At 42.1% G+C, this 16924-nt stretch overlaps 1 protein-coding gene across 1 annotated transcript in view; it reads right to left on the bottom strand.

The window, feature by feature from the left end:
* Positions 1 to 1609: 1609 nt before the first annotated feature.
* PTPN14 (protein tyrosine phosphatase non-receptor type 14) overlaps positions 1610 to 16924 on the bottom strand; it is a 113931-nt gene continuing 98616 nt past the window's right edge. Inside the window, exons 14-19 of the mRNA XM_005502759.3 lie at positions 14941 to 15084; positions 13690 to 13908; positions 9909 to 10037; positions 8759 to 8993; positions 6483 to 6646; positions 1610 to 2049 (exon numbers count right to left, since the gene is read on the bottom strand). Coding sequence (XP_005502816.2) covers positions 1921 to 2049; positions 6483 to 6646; positions 8759 to 8993; positions 9909 to 10037; positions 13690 to 13908; positions 14941 to 15084 — 1020 coding nt within the window. The 3' untranslated portion in view covers positions 1610 to 1920. The remainder of the gene's footprint in view (positions 2050 to 6482; positions 6647 to 8758; positions 8994 to 9908; positions 10038 to 13689; positions 13909 to 14940; positions 15085 to 16924) is intronic.

Consider the following 16924-nt stretch of genomic DNA (forward strand, 5'->3'; position numbering starts at 1 on the left):
GGGACACCAAGAAAAATAATTTCACCACGGCAGAGTAACTGCATTGCATCGCGTGTGCAAGAGGCTGCGGAATCTTGGAGATTTCTGAAAGGGATGCGACCCTGGAGGGGATGGCCGAGGGTGGCAGCGGGCAGCGATGCGTGAGGAGGGGAGCAACCTCCGTGCTGGAACTTTCCATCTCTTACACCAGGAATGACAGAGCGGGAGTCCCACCACAACTTCCTAAAGATTTTTTTTTTTTCCTTTTAAATTTTTTTTAAAGTGCGGTTACTATCACTTCTAACTAACTATAAGTAAACGCTACCATGCACACACTGCAGTATAGTTAATAAGGCGATTTACTCCGGTGAAATCAACAATTTGGAGAAAGGGGCATGCACCAAGTTGTGCAAAACAGCTGGCCAGTGTGAGGTACACAGGGTGAGGAAGAGATAGGAGAACCGGTCTAACTGCTGAGATACTTACAGGACACGTGGATTTTTTATCTGCCACAGACGTCACTGTCGGCTGAGGGCAGGCTAGCTGAGAATCTGTGCCCTAGATATGCAGTGGAGGAGGCTTGTTTCCCTTTTCTGTTCTGATTGTAAACTTCAAGGCAAGGACTACATTTCCTTTATGTATTTATACAACATTCTCTTGAACCTAACTGGAATCCCTGAACGCTACCAGGATAAAATAATAATTAAAAGTGGGAGGGAGAATCCAAAGCAATCAGAGAAGAGAGATGATCTGTGCAATTTAATACAAAAACCACCCTAACAAGTGAGGTTTGCCAGTACTGAAAGGCAGACTTGCTCCATATCTTCATAAACCACACGACAGTGATGGGGGAAGAATCAAGGCAGACGCTGAGCTAAAGCTCTCAAGGGTCACTAATTTGGAGATCTCAGATATGGAGAAAATAACATATCGATAATTTTGACAAAGTTCAAATGACTAGAAAGTAAAATTATTACAGCGCTGAAGACAAGAGTTCAGATGTGAAACTAAGGCAACTGGAAATGCCTAAATTACATGAGATTCCTTTCCTACAGGAGGTAAGCCTCCAGGGCAAGAAAACTTTCAGTGTAATTCTTGAGAAGGTGCTTGAGCTGTTTTCAGCTGTTTTTAGTTGAAATCCCTCTGCTGTTCAACCCACAGGCCACCCCATTTACCAGAAAGCCTCATTCCCTGACTCCATCCTGCTCTGGGTCACTGCACTTTACCCACCCCTCCTTCAGCTCTTATAAAGCCCTCGAAGGATTACAGGCAGTAGCAAAGGCCTCGTTTAAAAGATCCAATACTGCTTTTTACAAGGAATAATCTAAAACCATAAGTGTGCAATTTAAACAGTTTAGCACCCAAACCTGTCCGCCCTCACAAGGTCCTGTGTTTGAGCCCCCTGCAACACGTCCTGCTGCACGTGCAGAGGCTCAGGCCTCCCTGCTCCAGGCCTGTGCTCCCTCAGCTTCCACTCCTACAGAGCTGTAGCTGACATCTAGCAGGTCCTGTTTCTACTATGGAAGCCACATATCTGGGCCCAAAAATGTTCTTTGTGGGAAAAAGCCCACGGCCCAGTAAATGTTCGTTTTCACAAGCAGTGCAGCAAAATAAAAGCCAGTAAAACTACTTGGACAAAGGATTGCTTTCCTTATGGACATGTTACAATGCAGACCAGTCATGTCAAATGTGGTTCAGTTTGAAGGTTACTATAAGTTTTACAAGTTATTAAAGTATTTCACAAGTTATCCCAAGAAAAATAAATTATGTCTTGTATAAAATAATCCACGGGAGACTCTAGTAAAGAACAATAATTCCTTACTTTCAAGACAACTTCCAAAAGCGTAATATATGCACAGAGTGTTGTCAAGGCAGTTCCCCTTGTTCACCAGTAAGGTTCAGTCAGATCCACAAAGTTGGGTCTGGGATGTTTGAAAAAGATTAAATAAGTCTGGAGTTTTGCAGGAACTGGATGAGCACTTGATAGACAAACTTGTACTGGGCTATGGTCTGGATCATAAACATTCTCTGCTCCCGCAGGTGTCTCAACATCACAGGAACGTCCACTTTCTGAAAAGCAAACAAACAAAAAAGCATAAGTATGTGAGTTCATTAAATCAAACAATCAGTCTCAAATATCAGTTATCTGAACCAGAGAACTTTATTGTAGTTATATAATATAATGAATTATAACCAAGCATGGTGAAATACTACCATTTCCTTTCATCAACCTTCTTTTCAAGGAGTATGACAGTAGTACCTACAGGTCACTGTGCATCCAATGCTCTCCCCACTAAAGCTTACAGGAATTTCTGGACTGATGTAAATGGGCAAATGACCATTGTCATTTGCCATTGTCTTCCAGTTGTGTACCACTGATTATCTCGCAGCCAGTCATCAGCTGAACCTAATAAAAGGCTGCTTCTCTCTGGAGTTTTTCCTGCTTCGATATACCTATTTTCAGCTCAGTAAAATAAACCAAATATATTGTATTACCTCAGGTTAAAGGCTAGATATATCAGGAAGGTCTACTACAAAACTTAAACAGCCAAGATTATACAGCTCTGTTCACTCTACCACTAAGTGCATCAACTGGCCCTGCAGCCACTTGTGTGCTGTGCTCTGATCCGTGGCTAAAATTATTTACAGAGGAAGGATCTGAAAGATTTTTCCAATGGCAAGTAGGTATCGGGATCGTAAGAACAAAGGTTCCTTAGACAAAATTAAAAGTGCAGGCAAATTACTGATCCTTCCAGCTCACTGTCACCAAAAGATCCAGAAACTCTGACACTTGGCCTCCCACAGCCAAGTTTATGCTGGCAAATAACACTCCAGAAGAAACACCTCTGTGAAGTGAAACAACCACCCCATATCCACAAGCCATGTTTTGCAGACTTCAGGCCAGCCTTGCTCTGTTGCTGTCTACTGAACATCCCCTAGCAGCTGGGACACATCGGTGTTCGCCAAGAAGGCACCTTCCAGCTTTGTTTCATCTGAAAGAAATTCACTTGCATGCCCTGAAAATGCCCTGCGGCAGGAACTGGAGCACAGTAAGCAGGGATGGGTCAGGAGATCTGCTGTGCAAGTACCCCCCTAACCCCATCGGGAACACGCACAGGCACCCTGTCACCATCCAAATCAAAAAACTAACGAGCTGTGAGAAACAGAAGCCCACGAGGTAAAGCTTTAGAAACGACCACAAATTTCATTAGGTGTTACCATCACATCTCCTGCATTTAGGGAGCAAAAACCCCAATGATGTTATTGTGCTTTATCTGTTACAACAGGTACACGAGGAGCCGTTCAGGAGTCATTGAGCCGTGAAGCTCAGCCTGCCAGGCTCCAATTCAAAGAGCGTGTAATACGACCCAAGGTGATGGATACAAATTTTCTATAGCAGGAGTAAATGCAAGCACTAAGATTCAGGCTATTTTTGAGGAAGCTCTTGAGCAGTTTAAGATATAAAACTGAAGAACAGTTATTCTATCAGGCGATAAAAACTGCACTTTATAATGCCAGTTTGCCATTCCAGAAAGACAAAAAAAAAGGAACTTAGCAAGCCTTTTGGCTGAGACGAGAAATATTACCAGCAAAATGCCCATACAAGTGACAGAGAAACAAATTAAGGTTGCTGCAAACCCTTGGAGGTGCAGCTGAGCACAGAGTCGGGTTCCATGCACACTGGAAGCTTCCTGTAAAGTTTAAAATAAAAATCAAGCTGCATATCCATTTCTGTCTGTACATGTAAAACTCAGACTCTCCATTCCATGTAAACAAGCCCTAACTCATACACTATCGCTTTTTGACAACAAGGCTAAATATTCTGCCACATACTCCAACAAGCTTTTCTAAAAGGACATCTCTAGAGAGTCAACAAGCGTAAAGATATGTGATGAGTAACGTCCTATTATTTTCAAAGAGGTGCAAAGCAAAATGTGAGCTCCTTCCAGTTAACTCGGAGAAATTCTCCCCGTGGACTCAGATGCTTACGAAAGTCTTTGCTGAGCAGAGTCACACAGAACCTGATGTCACCTGAGCAACTGCGACAAAAGCTCAGGCCAGCTTCGACCTGCGCATCACAATCCTCTGTCAGCAGTGTGGCGATTTTTTCTGGGCACACAGTGATGCATGCACCTCCTCAAAATGGATTAGGCTTTGACTTCATCTCAGAACTGAAAGAAAAACCCATCCTGCCTATTCGACCTCGCTATTTGTAGTCAACATAGCATTTTACTCCAGGTGAGCAGAATCTTCAAACTCGCCTTCATCACAGCGTACGTGCCAAAAAAAAGAGACACACGATGCTTTGCTAAGGTGGCATTTGCAAAAAGAACAAGCGAAAATGTGACTCATTTCTGACACCCAAACTAAAAGATCTCCCGTATGAAAACGCACTGCAGCTGCAATCATGAGTTAATGTCCCAGTGCCAAGTCCGAACTAGAAGCTGGTAGGGCACGATCTCAATGACTTTCTTGTTCTACGTGTCTACAGCAGTAAGGGTGTAATGATATGACATATTACTTGCTATACAGCAAGTTACTGAAACTATATCCCTGCAATGAGATACAGAGTTTTAGACTCAAGCAGCAATTGCCCAGAAGCCACGGAGACTGAAGCTGTATAAAATCATGGCTTTTTACCTAAACCTCAAAATTAAGAGTTGTGGGTTTAGTTCCAGCACTGCTGCAGACTTTCCATATTAACTTAGTACAATCTAGAGCAACAAAGCCCTTAAGGAAAAATGTCTTTAATATTAATGATGATTTTCACCATTCATCAAGACAAAGGAATGCTTTAATTAAGAGACACCAGAGAAATCCCTTATTATTGAGCACTACCATCAGCTCCTACTGAAGCTGATGAGAATTCCTCTGAATGACAAGGCTCAGCCCCTTGCTCTGATGTTGAGGTCCTGCCTTTCTCTTCGCTTGCTACTCAGCTGCTCTCTGCCGAACAGGTGACTTCTGTAAACCGCAGACAATGGGAGGTGGCCAGGCCGCGTTGCGGAGCTGTTTGCGTGTGCTCCCGGCACGCCAGCAGCAGGCAGAGGTTACGACAAAGCAGCTACACGGCTGCTCACGGCTCTTGTCGCGATCCAGATTTCCTCTGGCGTGCAGAAATTTCACGGCTGCTGCGTGAAGAGCAGGAGCAGTCACTTCCAGATGCCGAGCCATAAGGAGAGAAGGCGAGAAGGCTCAAGAGTCAGAGCCGTTGCCCCACACAGGAGCAGTTATTGAGCAGCAGTCAGCACAGGGAGCTGTAGGATTCCCAAAGCACACACCTATTTGTCCTTTCTGCCTGGCCCACACTTTCTTCCCTTTCCTCCCCCCACCCCCAAATAAAAAGGAAAGGAAAAAAGTGTAAATTGTGACACAGCTCAACAGGACAGCTTCGCTTCTAGTGAAGCTCAGACTTAGAGGAGGTTCATCTCAGCTGATCTGAGCCCAGGATCTCAGTGTGTAACTACAGAGTAACGAGCTGCTGGAGGGGGCTAACAGAGCAGAGAACAAAAAATGACTTCTTGCATCATCTTTCTAAAAACCAGTGATGAAGAGAAATGTGCCCTGGTACTGGCTTGCTTTAGGACTCAGGTTTTTGAATGAGCCAGAAAGCTGAACTTTGCAGAGTGCCTTGCACAGAAAGGCTCCAATCTGTACCTCCTCTATGGTAACACAAGAAAGCAGGTGAGCATTTCGGGTGCGTACATCCAGTCCTCCCTGAATTTCAAGCAACTCATCCAGTTCATGATGAACGGGAAGGACAGATGATATACATCTATTTGTCACTCTTGCTGCATTTTTATCTCTACAAGAGGTTTTGTTCTTTAAGCAGTTTCTTTGGCAACAGAAATCCCCAGTTGCAATGGCTGTTGTGTTGAAACTGTGTGGCACATTGCTATTCAAGATGGGATGTCCCGGACGGTTCCCCAGTGACACAGGACACAGATGAAAAGCAAGTTGCTACATATGGTTTCTCTGCCAGTGTTCTTATTCTTAACTCCAAACTTTATTACTAGTCTGGTAATGTTGGCTGCAGTTCCTAAAGATTCCCCAACATACACACGCCTCTTTCTTAAGACACAATTAGGTTTCATTCCAGATGGGAATAAAGACAAGAGAGAGGAGGGAGTCCAAGGAATTAATTTAGATAGCAGAAAACTTCAGTTAAAAGAGCAAGGAAGCTGACATTATTCCCCAGCCTCTCTCAGGTAGTCCTCACAAACATGCAGTCTCTAGACTGTTAATTAAATACAGGTATGAATTAGACTAAATTCTTAAAAGAGAGAAAAAAACCCTAATTTTGAATGTATCAAAATAATGCATAACATCAACTCAACAGGAAACTACAAGTAATGTGCCATGGGAAATCTCTGCCCATTGCATTTGAGGCCCTTGTCTTACAAAGGTAACAGAAATAAAGCTTTTTAATTTTAACCTCAGAAATGTAGCTAGTTAGTCAAGGAACAAGCTCAGGGTTTGTCCTGAGAAATAAGCCGACTTACTTCATTGTGCTCTAAGCACCCGATCATCAGTTCTGTCAGGATAACCACGCCGGTCCTGCCCACCCCCGCGCTGCAGTGAACCACGATGGGAGGGTTGCAGGTGTTGCTGCTGTCCAAGACGCTGTTGGTGTGGCGACGCACCGACTGGATCTCCTCCAAGTAGGCTGCAAGATAAAATGCAGGCAAGGTTGCAAACATCTATGGGTCTAAACGTAAAAATTAGGGAAAAAAAAGAATACGGAAAAGTCATTCTTCGTCAAAGTGGCAATAATTTTCATTTTTTTTTTTTTTTTACAACATATTCATTATTTTGGCTGAAGTGCACTGAACAGCACTGAATCCAGCAAGTACCAGCTGGGTGTCAATTATTACTTGGGAGTCTGCTCCTTTAAATTAAATAGTTCTTCTAAAAAATTAAATTCTCTTATCCCCTCTGCAAATCTCCAGGTCCCCTAAGCAGATGATTCTAGACATTACTTAACAGCAATTCCTGCTATTAATAGGCTGGGATCAAAATAACATTTAAGTCCCATTGAAACTATTGCCTGTGGAAGCCCGTATCAGATGGGAAGCGAGCACCCAGCTGCCCTGCTTCCCCCTCCCTCCCTTCTTGAGTGAGACAGAATCTCACCCACTGCTCTGCTCAGAGTTTCCTTCTCAACAGCTGCGAGCCCTTCTGGGAGCTCACCGTCTCAGTTTTCCCTGAGCCATATCTAGAACAGTTGTCTTGTGTGGGTGTCCTGGTGCTGTTCAACGCTTTCTACTGCCAAACAGCACAGAGAACCTGACATACCGGAAGCTCACCTGGTTAAAAGAACGCACCATAAAATACAACTCCTACTCTGACTTCTAAACATCATTCCAGCATAGTCCAGGTGCATGGCAAAGATGAGGGACCTCACCCAGACAGATACATCCACATGCAGAACTCTCCCACCAGTCAGAGGGTGACATGAGATCTGAGCTCAGCTCTCCTGCCCTGACTCTTGGGGTTATGGCCCTGCAGCCTAAGCGGTCCTTTTGACACAGGCAAGCTGTGGCTGGAGGCCTACTAACATCAGAAAAGCTAAATTTTAATCCACACAGTGAAGCAAGACTCTACATGGTGTCAAACAATGGGATGGAGGAAATGGGGTCAATCAGGTTCCAGTTACTGCCGTGCCCAACCACAGCTACACGGGTTGGCAGGAGGCAAAAAGTACGAAACAAAGTAGGAACTGGGCAATAGCTTTGCCTTAAAGACAGTGCCCATGGCAAAAGCCAAAACATCATTTTTATTTTCTACCTTGATGACAGACCTGGGAAAAGCAGACCGTGTTGTTTACATCAAGTTTATATGCTGCAAAGGAGAGCAGATCACAGAAGGACTGTAGCTGTGGCAAGACTGAAGTGGAGCTAATGGGCCTTGCTGAGAGAGGACTTTGCTGCAGAGCTACGCTGCTGCAGCTGCAAAACTTGCAGGAATTAAAAGGGCAAGCATCTCTAGCGCATCAGCGCACCACGTAGAGACTCCATCACGCCCTACTGTAGCACCAGAGATGTGGCTTTAGTTAAATAATGGTTGAATTTCTATTACTGAATATGGTAGTGTTTATTACTTGGTAAAAAGTAGGAAGCACTATTAACTCATTACTGGTAAATATAATCGTTGTCAGTTCAGAAATGCATGAACCGAGACCACATTTAATTGGGAAGGCCCTTGCCATTGCCTGGGTACATGCGGTTGGGAGAGTGGCAGAGAGTTCAGACGTACTGCACGTATGATGGAGCTCCATGCTCTTTTGCAACAAGTCCAATGCGTCTGCACCACTGAATGCTGCTGTCAGCAACAAGGACCTGCTATGAAACTGGAGAAGTTGTGCCCTGTTTCCCTAACGTCTGAACCTCTCTCATCACATTTGTGTACAGCCTTGTACCACCTACACTCATTGGGTAGCCAGGAAGTGGCAACAACTTATACCGAGAGTTCGGCCAGCAGAGATATCCTATTATTTAAAATTTCCCAAGTCTTTAGCACTGTTGCTGCTTCTGAATTTTCCTCCTGTTATGACAGATCGTTCAGGACCAAAACCCTCAAACATCTTAGCTCCTGCATCTTGAATCCCACTTTTTTCTCCAAATCAGAGCAAAGCAGCACAATCTAGTTGAGGCCTTTCTATGGTACAGCAATAAGCATTTAATATCAATCCCAGCTCTAACTAGGTACAGTGAACTGAATTCAGTGTAAGTAGCTTTTTCTTGGATGTATTTTATAATGCAAATCAAAGAAATCTTACATAAAAAGCCTTGGACTTCTTCTGGACACCCATGGTCTGGCCAGTCGGTATATTGCAAATGCCACACTGTCCTCTCTTGTCCAGAGAGAAGATGCTTGACCTTCAGACCAGTAGTTGCATAGCAGCCGGAGTCTGTGCGGAACTTAGTTGTCACCTTGAACTTGCCGTAAGTGGCTGAGCTGTGCTTAGAGCCCAGTTTAGGCCAGTAACGATGACTCTTACTTCTTCCTCCCTCCTTAACAATAAACAAGAAAAGCCATTAGTTCCTGCAATTATAATTCTCTACAAAGAGAGAGCATAAAACTCTGCAGATAAACCAAGTATTCTTATTTCAGACTACTGGAAGAGCAGAGAACATCCCACAAAGTAAAGAAAATATCCATTAAAACTCTCAGCCATATAATATTTCTAAGTGTAAACATGCTTGAGGAACTAACTCTTGTGTCACGGCAAAAGCCAGCTACTGCCTACAACACCTCGGTAAATTTTCTCCTGAGGAATCCTCTTCTTTAAATAGAAGGAGATTCTCTTCTTCAGCTTCTAAGTATCTGTTGTTGATCAGCCTTGGGACCTGGACAGTGACTTGATGTGCTATGGCACTCCCTGTGTTTGCTAAAAGCAACCAGGCATAAATCAGAATGCAGTGTTACTTATCAATGTGTGCTGGTTTTTGTAACATAGCACATAGTTCTTGGACTACAATAGAAATAACTGTTTTGCTTGGCATAAGAATAAAAAGATTTCTTTTTTTTTCTACATGGACACTTCTACGGAAACAACAGCTTCTGGTCTCTTTTCAGCTGATAAGGGTGACATTATGCAGAATTGGCCTTGGATGGGCTGGAAGTCTGTGTCATTTTAACCAGGAGTAGTCCAGTGCTCTCACATTCCAGTGGAAACATCTTTGTTTGGCTTGGCCAAATTGAAGTGAAGCAGGGGGAAGGGGCAGGTTCTGCTTGTTTCGCTTTAGTACTTGCCAAACTGAGTATCAGAAAACTACAAAGTATAGTATTATAGCAGTACAAGCATATGTTCAAACAGAGTAAGAGGAAAGAGGGTTGTTGATAGAAAAAACAGGTTATTGGAGTGGGAGGTGATGATAACAGTTCTGCTCGCATCAGAAAGAAATGTATTCTGTGCTTTTACATACCTCTTCAGCTGTGACCATGGCTATAACATTCACCCCCTGCTCCCACACCATCTGCCAGAAGTCATGGCATGTGTGTGGCAGAGGCCCTTGGGTAGCAATGTAGTGCCACTCCTCTCCTCCTACAGTGACCTGGGAGTAAGAAAAACAGCATACAGTCAGTGCCCAAAATCTCAGCAGCATCTGTGAAAGAACTGCCCTTTAAACAAAAGAGACCATCACGAAACCTTTACTTCTTTGTTCTTCCAATTTTGTCCAAAGTTTTGAACAAGAGTAAATCTGACAAAACACAATCTTTGGTGCTTCCAAGTCCTTTCTTGATGCTCCTAAACATAAAGCTTTGAACAAAATGTCATTTATTTTTCTTGCCAGTGCATCTGGATTGTAGAGATGAAGAAGGTCTGGTTTCTGATATGGCTTAAGTACCAGTAAGCAGCTGACTGACCTCCTTGGGCTTGGTGACAGATCCACGACGAAAGAAAACCTGAGCACCAGAGAAGCGTCTATATACATTAAAAAGCCACCACATTGCTTCAAATTAACACACAGTGCTGTAGAAAGTCTGAATGGAAATGAGATTTTGCACGAGGAAAGCTAAAGGCCTCTGCTCTTAGGGACCTCCCTCAATTATTTTCCACTCAGGCAAAATCCAGTTTCTTAAACCGACTCTCACTACACTGATCACTGCTGAAGATGTGGCCAAGCTGTCCCCAGAGGGTGCAGTTCTGTCCCCACACTGTACCTAACACAGAGCTCAGATGGGCTGGTTGCCAGCCAGGGATGAGACCAAGACAGGTGTCATTTCCAGTTACTCTGCCTCACTCATCTGGGGTTTTTCAGTTCAGAAGCTGCAAACTACTATAAAGTTAATCCAGTGCATTAAATGGCTTTCAAATGCCATGTGAAATTTAAAATTACCTAAAGCTGTAGTTCTGTAAGTCTATTTCCCAATAGATATTTGGATTACTAACCACATCTTATAGAAATATTTGAGTATTTGCATGACAACACGTAATGAAATTATTTTTTAAGCACTAACACACAGACTTATACCCTATAAATTATGTAATGGCCTGAATAGGCCCAGCAGTACCTTGGAGTTAACCAGTATAAAACACTCTACCTGAGGCAGATCTTCATACTTAAGCAATTTTTTTTTAAAAAAAAGAAATCACTTGAGCATACAAAGTTATTATTTTATGACAGATTATTTGCTAAACATCAGGAAAGGTTTATACAAAGAATTTTTTTCAAACTTTTAGGTGAAAAGCCAAACCACTTCTAGAGCTACTAGATATTTAAAAATGTGCTTACCAGCAAAAAACAGACCCAGACAAACTAATTATTTTGGAAAGTTAAAATATTTTCCCTTCTCAGGCTAAGACCTCTTAATTCCACATGTTAACCCAGAGCCACTTCTCAGTTATAAATCCCAGAGAAGAAGATTTACAACAGAAATGCTGACACATCCATAAATATCAAGGTGCTGGCAGACAACGCTACAAGGAGCAATCAATAACTCTGACAGGTCTAAGTATATACTACATTTGAAGTACAGGCCTTAGAATAAATTTTCAAAAATAGAATCAATTTATCTGTTATTCAAACAGCTGTTCATTAAGCTGAGTTACCTGGGGTTTTGCACCTGTAACTAGCACAGCATTTGTATGATAACAAATTTTTCACTGCACTGAAGATGGTTTTCAGCCTCGTACACCAGCTTATTTTCTTATTTCATACATGCAGCATTCTCCTCTGCGAATGATGGTTAAAATCTGCAAGACCAATGCAGGTAGACTCCTCAAGTTCTTGTACTAGCTGGGAATGAATATAAAATGCACAGCACTACCTGGCATTGCACACTCCGCCTGGTCTTGCGCTTCCATGCTCATCTGCGGCTGTGAGTGCTGGTTTAGTGTTACTGAGCTTTTGAAGTTGGTACTGACCTGATCCAAACAGTCAGATGAAACAGTCTTAAGAATTTTTTTGCTTAATCCATACATTTAATTACAATTTGTCTCTCTGGTACAGATGAGAATCTTAGTATCTTAACAGCAAAGGCCAATAGTAAATAAGCAGAGAAAAAAAACCCATAGGGCTCGCAGACTGATCTGGAATCCTCCAGGCACGGATCTTCTCAGGATGATAGAGGAGTTTTCTTTGTCTATTGACTTCTGGTCCAAATATCCAGCCTCCTGGCACATGGTATGGAAGGACCATAAATAGTCTGAAGGGAATGGGATGCCTGGAATGTTTACTGCATTCTAATGCCCTGACTGCAGGATATTAAAAATTGAATATTGGGCCGCGAACACATACACACACACTGCGCTACCGAGGTAAATTTTGCAGATGCAATTTTACCTTCTAAGCAAAAGCACATCTGCTTGGCTTATGTACGTGCCATTATGAGTGTGAGAGGAAAATACTGGAAGGACTGTCATGCGCTAAAACGTTCCTGGGTGCTCTATGAATGTGAGATGCCTGTGTGTCCAACACTGACACAGAAGGCAAAATGTGGACTCAAAACTGGCCAGGGAAAATTGTTTTCTGGCTGGTATTGCTTTGTGGGCATAATTTATGTCAGGAATCTCTTTTTGTTTTGGCCTCCTAACAAAGTAGATGAAAAATTTTTGGCTCAGAAATCCATCATCATAGCAACGTCTGATTATACAAAAACTCAGTATCTGCTACCTACCAGGCTATGTAGAAAAGTGATAACCTGCCAGGGTCCTGGTTCAGAAATTGTTCTGAATCAACAGGATTTAAGACTGTAAATCACAACCAAGGAGGCCAGCAAGTCTCTTTAAACTTTAAAAAGGCTTCTACTCCAGGAAAATATTAATTTAGCAGCATGTGTTATTTGTTATTTTTGAACTACTTCGTCTTAATTTGGAGTCCAAAAATGAGAAAAAGCAGATAGCCTCTCTGACAACGAGAGAATCTATCATCTGAGGGAGAAGAGTGCTGTTACTCAGGGTAGAGGATAAGATTTATAAATAAATAAATAAATAAATAAATAAATAAATAAATAAATAACATACATGGAGCTACATCCTTGATTTTTAAAAATCGTGTCCTATATGCCAGTAAATGGCAAAAATATTTCAGTCAAACTTTGTGCAGTATTTCCTTCAGGCTGCACCGTTCGGTTGCAGGGATCATGCTGCATGGGTTGTTGTGTTCCCCAAGTGGCCCACGAGGCTATTTGGACTGATTATCAGAACACGTAATGACCAAGCAGACAAAGTCTGTCTGCAGCTGTCTGTCCCTCTTGACTACTTCCACTGGTGGAAACCCTGACTGTGTTCCTCTCTAGGAGTAACAACATCTCCCTGCCCTGTCCTTAGCTGCTTTTTCTTTCAGGTACAGGGTCATGACAACCATGATCCTATGATATTACATATTGTATCTTATGATACTGCATATTCCATTGGAGTTATTGGGGCTGATCTAATGCATTTTCATGAGGTTTAAGAAACATTGCATCTCCTTCTACATTAACCAACAGAGACACTCCACAACCAGCTGGCGGAGGTGGACATAAAAAGTAAGGATGCCTCTCTAAAGTGACTTTCCAATCTCTAGCAAATAAATCAAGTCACGCATGTTAGTTGATAGCGGAGTTTAGAGATGCCCATGCTGACACAAAGGTACAATGACGCATTCTGACTAAGCTACCTTTTCAGAACTCCCAGAATCACAGAGAATGCTGTTATGCATCCACAAATGCAAAGCTTTAACATACCTTCGTTTGCAAAGCAAAGTTCAAGAAAGCTTTTACCTTTATGTGTGAAGCGTTGATGTAGCCTGTATTGTTTTCTTTGGTCGGCACCAGCTCCACTCGGTTCTCCTCGTAAGGGACGACCTCCCTGATGCGGTTGCGCTCGGTGTTTTCAGGCAAGGCAGCAGTGGTGAAGATCCCATCTGCCTTTTTCTTTGGAATCTGCTCGTATTCTGTAAACACCATCCCCTCTTCCAACTTCCTCTTCAAGATTTTGCACTAAGATTTAACAAAAAGGAACACCAATCCATTAATTCCTCCTGGAAAAATATTTACCCCTAGACACATTGATCAGTTGTTTGAATTGCAGTATATACCCATAGCATTCTCTCACTCGCTTCTCTTTTCAGTTGCATTTATGTGAGGAAACACAGCACACTCTTTCATTTCTACTGAATGAAACCACAAGCAATTTTTACATTTTTACATTCTACCTCCATATTTTTTTAAGCCTGACACCAAAAAAAGCAAAAACATGCTAAATATTACCCTGGTTGAGTATGAATTTGTATGTGATTTCACCACAACAGATACTTGTAAAAATATCTTAAATTTATCTCTTCAGGAAGAAGAACACACTGCAAGAAGTGTGATGTGGTCCGCATTTTCAAAAGACTCGCACGCATGCAATTTCTGTGGTTGAATGAAACCCCACATACGTACAGGAGGAGGTTGAGTTCTGTTGCCGGCATACCAGACAACACAAGGCTGCAAATTTCTATCCAGAAAGCCAGAGAGATTTGTTACTAATATGTCTCTGAAATCTTCATGGCAACAACTGTTTTTAATTTCTGAAGTTCCATATGCATACACACACCCACATGTGCAAACACCAGGAGGCAAAAAACTTTTTTAATGTTATTTAATCCCATTAGAGACTTTTAACTGAACTCCTTGGTTGTATCAGGACATGAAAGACGGTATCTGCAGATGATCACTGTGGAAAGACTGCCTGATCAAGTGGAAAATGTGCAAACTGTTAGACTGACAGCTTGATCTTGTATGATAATGTACAGTCACATGAAACAGTGAGCAGCCTCAATTTTCACCAACTTCAGTAAACGTTCAAGACATTTAACACTTTGTCAGCATCCAAAGACACACCATAGCTACCAAAAGGCCTTTTCCATTAATGGCTCTGAAAACTTTTAAAACATTTTTTCACATTTTAAATCAAGCTTTAATGCTTCAGAAACTTTATGCTGCTGGGAACAAAGGCAACGAGCAACATTTCATGAGCCTCCATCTTACCCTCTCATCCATTGGCACCTTGGCGACTTCATCCTGGCTGTCCTCCGGCACTGGAACCCTAGCAACCGAGAGTCCGTTCAGCGCTGCCAACATCAAGGGCCTCTTCTGGGCATCCAGGCCTGCCATCTTCTGCTTTTCTAGATTCTTTTGGCAAGAAAAGGCACGTTTTCATCTCTGTGTGATTATTTATAATGCCAGTAAAATGCTGGAATGTTTTTTTAATCTCCAAAATCTGCAACTCTCTGGCCAAGGAATGCAGATGATCACCATTAGCATCGTAAATTCAAATACAACCTCTATTCTTCCTGTTATTCCTCAAAGGCCTGCTCCTACATGAGCACAGAATTTTAATTTCAAAGAAGCAATCCCAGCACATAATACAGTTTACAAGCCAGCGAAAGACATACAAATACAATCTCGAGCATTTTTCTGCAAACATTATTCTGAACGTAGGACACACAAAGCATCACCCTGTTACGTTAAAGCAGCGCTACCGTAGCCAAGATACCTGGGGCACCTTTTTAAAAGCAATAATTTCAATCTAGTACAACAAACAGAAAAACACAGGACAGTTGTTTCTCTTCTATGATGGCAATGCTTAAAATGAGAAGTCTTCTGATGCACTCAGCTATTATGGTGATTCAAATAGCACCCATGATATATTATTTCACACTAAAAACTGAGCTCACAAATCCCAGAAATCAAACATAAGAGCAGCCAGGGAGTGGTATAGTTTCCCATATTCATGCATCATATCACGCTGCGACACGGAGAACCCGAGTATGAATTTTAAATTCATTCATCCTGCTGCCCTCCTTATGCCACTGGGAGCTGAAACATCAAGCAACATGACAGACCACCTCTAGAAGGAGCAGAATTATGGATATTTTATCCCATTTCCTTAACAGTTCTTTCTGCTGGATTTGGAAGGAGAGATGAGCACAAGAGATGGCTGGTTCTCAGCTGTGGTCACCACAGAGGGCAAGCTCAGCTCCTGGAAACACACCACCGAACCTCAACACCCTCAGACATACGTCAATGGCTTGATTTTTCAAAAGCCTGTGAGCTCCCTCCTCACCCCTGGGTTCCCCCAGAGCACCAAGTCAAAACCAAACAAAAATGCAAAACAAAAATCCCACACCACTCTGCTTTCTTTCCTTAGTTCCAGAAAGCAGGAAAATGCAAGTAGTTTTAGTTTGTTTGGAGATTTTATTATTATTCCTACTTGTGAGGTAAAATAGAAAAGCCTGTGTTCAAAAGGTCAAGGTCATCAAATTACCATTAATATAACATTATTCCTATGACAAAAGGAAGGTCTGCATGTCTTAAGACTGCTGATCTAGGCTGAAGCCATCTTCAAAGCTTAATGCTAAGACAACCCCTCTACTTTCAAACCAACAACACCAGCAGCACCTTTTGACCAGGCTGGTCTGAATAATTATTCAGAGGAAGAATACTCAAACAACACCCCTAAGCTTTCTTCTTGACTTCATTTCCACCCTAAAATCCTATGGGCTTCTGCTCCTCAATGTTTTCTTTCCTCAGAAGATCAAAAGAGCACACCTATGCTTGTTGTTACACCAGCGTCTACAGTATTCATTCATGAAAAATTATGTTTTATAGTCAAGTATCTGTTTTACATTTAAATTTTAAGATTCTGCAAGGAGTAAATTCAATGTCCAGGATACAACTTAGTGGCCCAAGTTTGATTCCTAACCATTACATCAGTGTAAGGATCACCAAGGAACAAGAAGCACTATACATAGGTTTAGAATTTTTTTTTTAATATGCAATAGTATTTAAATTTAACTAGTTACTGCTCTAGTACATTACAAAGTTTTTTCCACTCTGGACCATCTAGATGCTTCATTAATTTATTTCAAGAATTGTTTTATTTTCAGACCTCAATTCTGAAAAAAAGAACCACTTAGTTTGCTTTCTGTATCTGCACTGGCACTTTTCAGGGCATTACCTCAAGCACATA

This window comes from Columba livia, chromosome 3 (genome assembly GCF_036013475.1).
Source record: "Columba livia isolate bColLiv1 breed racing homer chromosome 3, bColLiv1.pat.W.v2, whole genome shotgun sequence".
Classification (NCBI taxonomy): domain Eukaryota; kingdom Metazoa; phylum Chordata; class Aves; order Columbiformes; family Columbidae; genus Columba; species Columba livia.